General features: G+C 38.8%; 1 protein-coding gene and 1 long non-coding RNA gene across 2 annotated transcripts in view; both read left to right on the top strand.

Annotated features, from left to right (window-relative positions):
* Window positions 1–3,709: 3,709 nt before the first annotated feature.
* On the top strand, window positions 3,710–6,428 carry LOC121959342. The gene is made up of 4 exons (XR_006106896.1): window positions 3,710–4,464; window positions 4,667–4,814; window positions 5,068–5,227; window positions 6,196–6,428. It is a non-coding gene; the product is annotated as an uncharacterized LOC121959342 (long non-coding RNA).
* A 661-nt stretch (window positions 6,429–7,089) lies between these two features.
* Window positions 7,090–7,769, top strand: part of LOC121959030 (mannose-6-phosphate isomerase-like) — a 5,612-nt gene continuing 4,932 nt past the window's right edge. The window contains exon 1 of the mRNA XM_042508211.1: window positions 7,090–7,104. Coding sequence (XP_042364145.1) covers window positions 7,090–7,104 — 15 coding nt within the window. The remainder of the gene's footprint in view (window positions 7,105–7,769) is intronic.

Here is a 7,769-nt window from a genome sequence, read left to right as displayed (position 1 = left end):
ACTCTGGACCAGTTTTAAAAGTTGTTGCTCCTATTAGTCATTTAGACACAACACATGAGAAGCATGATCCAGGTTGGAAAAAAAACAATGTTACACTTAAACCAGACAAACATTTTAACAATGCGTCAAAGCAAATACATTTCTTTATTTACACCTGCGCATTATTTTGTATTTGTTGTTAACACTCTGTAGGTCAGTGTTGAAGCAGAGACTGTGGATGTGACAGAGCAGGATGAGAGTTATAACACCCTGCTGTCTGCTCCACCTTCGCACACAGGCGGTCAGTGACTAACATGCTGTAATACTTGTGGTGGTGCCATGAGATGTGGATAATGTTAACCATGTGTCCTGGGTCTGTGCGACATTGCAGGTGGAGGATTACGGAAGTGCCTATTGCACCTGTGTGTGATATCTTGCCATGTTGCTTTTGGCACACAGTCTCTCTTTGTTGGATTTATAGTCATTGCAGAGTAAGAAAATCAACCAGTTAGCAAGTGTTGCAGACCAGATAAAGCAGATAGACCACAAGAATATATCCTGTGGAAGTTGGTGCTTGCGGATTTGTGAGGGGAGACCTGGGGCTATGAGGAAGCGTTTTTAGCAAGGAAACAGGCACCGTTGGAGGCGTGGCATGCTCATAGTCAAGCAGGCTCAACATGTACCTGTATAAAAAAAAAAGTCTGGCAGTATTTGACTTGTGGGTTTTACACCTCGTCTGTAACAACACGTGGGAAACAGCCAGAAGCACTTTCCTGCCTGCCTTCATGCTGCAATCTGCTTTCTAATCTGGCTCACGTGTTCTGTGAGCATTTCTGTTGGAATCAAGCTGCATCATGTTGAGTGTTTGATAGTATATAATTATTCTTTTATTCCCCATGTGGGAATAAAAGAAAATTCCTGTTGGAAAATTCCTCATAATTTCATGCAGCGTATTTGCAAGTCATTCAGGTTTACTCACTGCAGGAAGGTGAGCAGGTGTTGTGTGCACACTTGACTTTAATGTTAACTGATTAATTAAATATCTGACTTTTTTCAATCTGTTTATCGGGTTATAAAAGAAGAGAATGAGCAATATCTTCTGAGAAGAAGGAAAACTTCAAAGAGTTACATGATACTGTGAGTTTTATGACATATTTGTTCATTTCAGTCCCCATTTAAGACATTAGTCATACATTTGTGAGCAGGGAAAAAGTATCATGACAAACACAAAACAACATCCCACAGTGCATGTAAGCACGTCATCAAGAACGTTTGGTAAGTGCTTTTCAATTCAATGACACGTATCCCTGTAATTATATGCAGCAGCTCACTAGGGCAGCACAGGTTAGTAGACTAAACAGTCAATCACAAGCATGCAAAAAGATAAACATACAGCTGAATTTCAAGTGAAATAGTATCTCAAAGCATCATCAGTCCGTCTGAAGAACATATGACCTGTTTTAAACTTTTGATCCATTTAATTAACATTTTTTATTGGATTCTGTCACATAAAAAAATACAGAATTATTCAAATCCATTAAAAAACATAAAGTTCAATAAATAGGTTACATCTGTAGTGATTTTTTTTTTTTAAAAAGTCTTGCTTATCTACTTACATTTAAGATGGGTGCATGTATAAGAAAAATGACAATAAATCTCCCTCATACCTTGTACTTTGAACAATTATGAAACCATACCCAAACAGGTGTTAAAATGTTTACAGAAATATTGTCTAACAAACTACATTCATTTCTGTGTTGAAAATGAGAACATCCCAGATATTGAATGTCTAGAGCAACAGGACATCCACCTGGATGATGAGGAGCAGAGGAGACTGGAGGCCATGGTGGAGCAGGAAGTTGCGCAGGTAATGTGCGCACACACACACACACACACACACAAATGTGAATGAAAAAGAAGAAGCACTCTGGTAATCCGTTAATGAGGAATTTCAGTTACTAGACACCCTGTCGTCACCATTTAGTTTGTGGAAGGTGCTTGCGCACTGGCTTCCCTCTTCAGTCCAGGATGCCTCTACGTCTTGATCTCTGATTTTCACAGTCGGTGGTTGTGCCATTACACACATAAGTCCAAAATATGCACACACAGTGCCCGTAGACGTGCGCTGTGTGGTCTCCGAGCAGTTTGGGGCTCGGTAATTCTGCAGTGCCTGAGGTGATGTATCTCTCCAGACTCTGTACTTTGGTTCACTCCCCAGGCCAATGCATTGTTTCTTTCATTATGCTTTGAGGTCATGATGGGGATGATTCTTTATGACGACTTTCACAAGTGTCCCTTTGAAATCTGAGCAAATTAGTTTAATTTCTTGCAAAAAGATGGGATAAAAGGAAATGATCAACTTGGCAAACAAATGTCCCAAAAATTATGAGAACTTAGCAAACGGAGACCAGAAAATTACCTTAAAATTTTTTTAAAAAAGAGGGGAGGATTATTAGAAAATTATCAAAAAAATAGGGAGAATTTTTTTATATAATAATGTATAAATGTATGTTTTTCAGCACTTTTCAGGGTATTTTCTTGTTTTTTGTTTGAGCCTGTTTTTGTTCTTTGCATATTTTCAGGTAATTTTATTCTAAATTTTTCTTCTACGTTTTGGGACATTTTTGGGACATGTCTTGTGAAGTTGATGATGCATTCTACCCATGTTTTTTTAATGAAATCAAACCAACTGTCTCAGGACTCAGAAGGTTAATGTTGTTTTTGATGTATTTTACAGGAAGAGCTCAAGATTAATTATCTAAGTTTTTCAGTCCTCATAGAAGACAAGAAACCGAGAGCTGGAACTCCAGCTCAAACATGTAAAAACATGGCATACAAGATCAGAAAACTTGAATTTATGACTGCTTCAGTTGGTGTTGTTTGTCAGACACCAGGTGTACTTGGCAGTTATGTTCGCCGTCCAAATTCTTGTGAAATTTTACCCTGGCACTCAGGCGTGTTTGCATGAAGGAACCTGTGCTGCATGCTCATTTCAAGACTGCCAGTCACTAGTAACTGAACATACTGCTCTCATCTTGTAGACCTGTGTTTCTTTTGCAGGATGAATTTGCAGCAGAGGTGAAGAGACATGAAGAAGAGTTAGAATTGTTTCAGGAGACCTTGACAGCCTTGTGGCTGAGGACAAAGTGAGCCAGCTGCTAAAATACTGACATCATTCTGACTGTACGTGATGGTGCACATACATTGAAATAATACGTCTCCCAAGTTTCTTGACAAAGAATTCAGGAAGGAGTTCTCTGACGTACCGAGCCATGTATTCGATCACCGATAAGTTATTCAAGCGCAGATCCAGGTTTGCACCTACCTTGAGATCCACATTTTATGTGTTAAATGAGCTGCTCAGTTGCTGCACACTGTCTCTGACACCTCAGGGTTCAAAAGATGAGTACCCAGACTGACAACAACAGCTCCAACCTGTTTAAAGAGCAGCGTCTGTGCGGTTTCTCTGGCTCCTGATGCACTCGGCAAAATGCCAAAGGCCATGAATGCTCCGGAGAATATACCAGAAGGCCTGAACCTATCCATCTGGGAGAGGTTTTGTCTCGTTCGTAGAGCAAAAGTAGAGAGTGAGCTAAAGGTAAAATGAGGACATGGATGGGTTAAAGATTGGAAACACAGATGAGTATTAGTTCACTAAAATACTTGCAGATTTATTAGATTAGAATTTTATATTCTGTTTTAAACCTTGAGACTTTAAAATTACCTTGAAATAATGTGAAGAAAATATGTTGAACCAGTTAACATTTTTATTAGTTATCAGCTTAAATACATGAGTTCTTAACTGTGGTAACAGTACTGTGAAAACATAAACTGTTATGAGGAATCAAGTTAAATATGTGTTCATAAATATGGTAATTAATGATCACCACAATTATGCACACAAGTTTTTAATTTTGTTTCAGTGAAGTTTTCCATGTTATCGAAAAGAAATTCCAAAGTGTCGTACTTAATTACCATATTTATAAACACAGTTAACACAGTTAAGTACTTATATATTAAGTTGTAAGTGTGTTGAAAGGACAGTCACTAGTTTTCATCCCTGCTCTATTTTCCTGTGTTTTCTGTTGGTGGCAAAAAAAGACTTTTAATGGATGTTAAGTAACAAGTACACAAATGCTCGTTGACATTACATTTCAGCCTGTTTCACTGCTGCCAGCTGCAGTGCTTTTGTTCAATACTGGACCAGTTAAAAAAAAAAGAAAGAAATTTTACCATTAGTAAACATGGGAAAAACATGGGAACATAGGGTCAAGGTTAAAAAACACCAGTTACTCTTTAAATCTTTATAATATAAATTCTTGTGAATGCATATTACCATGATGATATTTAGGAAACTTCATGTTTGTAGTTGTCCGCTTACTGTTTTCCTTTGCAGGTAAAAGTAAAAGCTTTGACTCATGCTGAAGAGGAGAGAAGAGGAGAATGCTGCTCAACAGGAAATTAAAAGTCTCTCTGACAGGCCAGGTATGTTGGTACTGCGATGTTTACGTGCCCTCTGATTATCATTTCTCATTAGGGATGACCTGGAGAATGGCAGCAGTGCCACAAAATTTTAAAATTTGTCTGGACCTGTGACAAGAAAGTGAAATATTACGGTAAATGTGGTTTATTCTTTTTCTCTGTATAATGCTCATCCGGTGGTTTATCTTGTCCTACTCCCTTCTAGTCTGCATAAGAAGAAGAACCGTTTCCTGACGTCACAGTCCGGGACCTGCTCAAAAAGGGAGGTGTCTACCACAGACCTGACTGCTGACCACACTGACTCTGTGCTCCTCTGCAGGAGTGTGGTGGAGGACCTCAGCGGAGCCATCGGGGTCAGCTTTTACCAGCAGACACAGATGCTGCAAAACACAGATATATATATTCTTATGATGGATCAATATACAAAAATGCACAATGGGTCTTAATTGCAGTTACATGTTATACTTAATGACAATATAATTACAACATTAACAAACTATTTTCTGTTTGATAGAAGCTGCCAAAATGAGGCAAATTCAAAAGTTGGTCAAATACACTGATTTTGAAAATGTCTGTCTGTCAAACTGTTATTATCTACATGATCAGACACTCGGACAGCAGAAGATAGCCGCCGTGGTGGCGTGCAAAGACTTCCGTAATCATCCAGCTGCAGTGGGAGCACAGGATGAAGCAGATGCAGACAGAGGACTTCACCGGCAAGGCGAGGGACACCCAGATGTTACAAATCACTGAGGATCAACAGGATGTGAGTGTAAAACACTGTAATCCTTTTTTCTGACCTGTCTATAGTTTAATTCTGAATCAAATACGGTATGAATTATCATTATTCATGGTTATTATGTTTCAAAAGTTATCAAAAAGCTCAACATCTACGCAAAATGGCAGTGAAGTCTCTATTTATGGTGAAACTTTAACCCTGCCAGCATTTTTGGCAGGGTTAAAGTCACTGATTTCAGGGCATGTATTTTGGTTTTAGCAACATCAGATGTTTTTCAGAGCAGAAAGTTTTTACCAGCCCCGAGCACAGATGGATCATCTTTTATCACAGACACACACCCTTTTCTCGGAAGCTCCCCGCACATATTTGTTTCTTCTTTTTGCGTCTTTTCAAAAATGTAAAGGTGGAGATGAGTTAAACATATTATACTTATGTTTTCTTTACGTCTGCTTTTACATCTCAGCCATGCTTATGCAATCATTAAAAAATCTAGGAACACAAAAAATGTTTGTCTTCATTTGGCAGCAAATGCCAACCTAAGGCGTGAACAGGGAGTTTAATAAAAAACAGAACACATGAGCTGACAGGAAGACACTTTGCTCCAATCCATTAACCCCTTCATACACATTATAACACACAGTAGATTTCATGAATTTTTGATATAAAAAAGTAACAGGGAGGTGGCTGAGTAATGAAAAAATGCATCAAGATCTGAAAAAAACAGGGAGGTGGCTGAGTAATGAAAAAATGCATCAAGATCTGTCGTCTTGTTTCGACAAGTCGATGAGCATGGCACACACAAAGCACATTTTCAGACCTGAATGTCAGTTTCCTTTGGCAGAAAAGAGAGCAAAAACTCTAAATATATACACAAACCCATCCTGAATGATCCTGAATACTTTATGATGAAGAAGTGTTGCCACGACTGTTAACAAAAGATTTAGACACTAGAAATGCCTGTTTAGGCTGTTTGTGTTGCTGCTCTTTCTTTCCAGTATCTCAACAAGACAGATCGAGACAGCAGCAAGTCCAAACAAGTTTCCATTCTGGAGAAAACTATAGCTTTCCAGGAACAGGTAACAGAAAGCAGCGTTCATACATGTCCTTGAAAAAGGCTTAAAATGCATGGAATTCATTAGTCTAAAAATAGGGCCTTGATTGATATGAAAATGTCTTAGGTCCATTTTTCAGTAGTCTTCAGTATACTTTGACATGGAGAGAAGAATTTTATGATATGTTTTTCCTGATGCTGTATTTTAAAATCTCAAAAATGATTTATAATAGCTACTTATTACATTTATTATTACTACAACCTATGGTGACATATAACTATATTATTATTATTAATCTATTTATTTATTTATTTTCTTCACCAAATGCCTCTTGCATTAAGTCAAGTCAATTTTATTTATAAAGCCCATTATCACAAAACACGGTTTGCCTCAGAGGCCTTTACAGAGTACGACGTTCCTCTGCCCTTAGACCCTTTTTTTCCCCTGTAAAAGGGGGAAAAAGGAAGGAAGAGCAGCAGAGGATGATGAGAGATCCCTCTTCCACAATCATGACAAAAAGGAAAGAGAAAGAGAGAGGGGGAGAGATGCACAGCCATAATGGAAACAGACACGTCATATTACAATAACAATAGGTGTAAAATTACTGAATGCACTCTATGATAATATTGTGGGTGTTGATAAGAGTCCTGTGTGTATAGTGGAGGCGTGGCTCATAATAAAGGCAACAGAGGGTTGCATCAAGCACGATCACAGCACTGGCGCAACACGGAGTAGCACACACAGGCGTAGCTACAGACAGGACCACAGCAGTGGCAAAACCAAGACCACGATCAGGGCGAGCTGGGGGTACAGTATCAGTGCAGCCACAGCACGAGCATGACTAAAGGCAGGGTCACCGCATCAGCACAGCTATCACCGTGATCAAGTACAGCCAAGGTTGCAGCCAGGATCTGGGAAAACTAGGAAAGTGATCACTTTCAGACGACACGAAGAAGACAGAGATTATCATTAACTGTGCAGACCTCTTGCAGTCATGATTCTGGCAGGTTTCCTCTTTCTGATCTTCCTCACAGGTAAGCTGGAACAACTCTGACGATGCATGTGGGTGAAAAATTTCTGTCACTACCCCGATACAAAGGAGGTGAACAGAGCTTTCATTTACAACATAGAAAATTAAGCTGAAAATAATGATATCTTTAGCAATATCTCATACCACAGTGTGAGATAAGTCAGAGGAACAGAGTAACTGTTAATGGGAGAGACGTTACTGTTAAAGTTTTTAATTGTCATTTCAAAGTGCTGTGAGCTCCACAAATGAAATCCCCCTCACCTCCACTGTTTTGGGGTAGAGACAAAAATCTCTGAGATGGATATCTCAAAACAAGTTAAACCTTCAACTAAGGTTTAACTATCTGCAGAGTCACTTAATCATGTTGTGGATGAAGGCAGAGGAAGTGTGTTCATGGAAATGATATTGAATCTAAAGAGCTGTATAATCTATTTTTGATTATGTGAAAGTAACTCCAGTTACTCAGAAAGAAAATGCATTTGAACCA

The sequence above is a fragment of the Plectropomus leopardus genome, chromosome 19 (genome assembly GCF_008729295.1).
Source record: "Plectropomus leopardus isolate mb chromosome 19, YSFRI_Pleo_2.0, whole genome shotgun sequence".
In the NCBI taxonomy this organism is placed as follows: Eukaryota; Metazoa; Chordata; class Actinopteri; order Perciformes; family Serranidae; genus Plectropomus; species Plectropomus leopardus.
The sequence above is the reverse complement of the archived record's forward strand: the minus strand, read 5'-3'. Positions and strand labels throughout refer to the sequence as shown.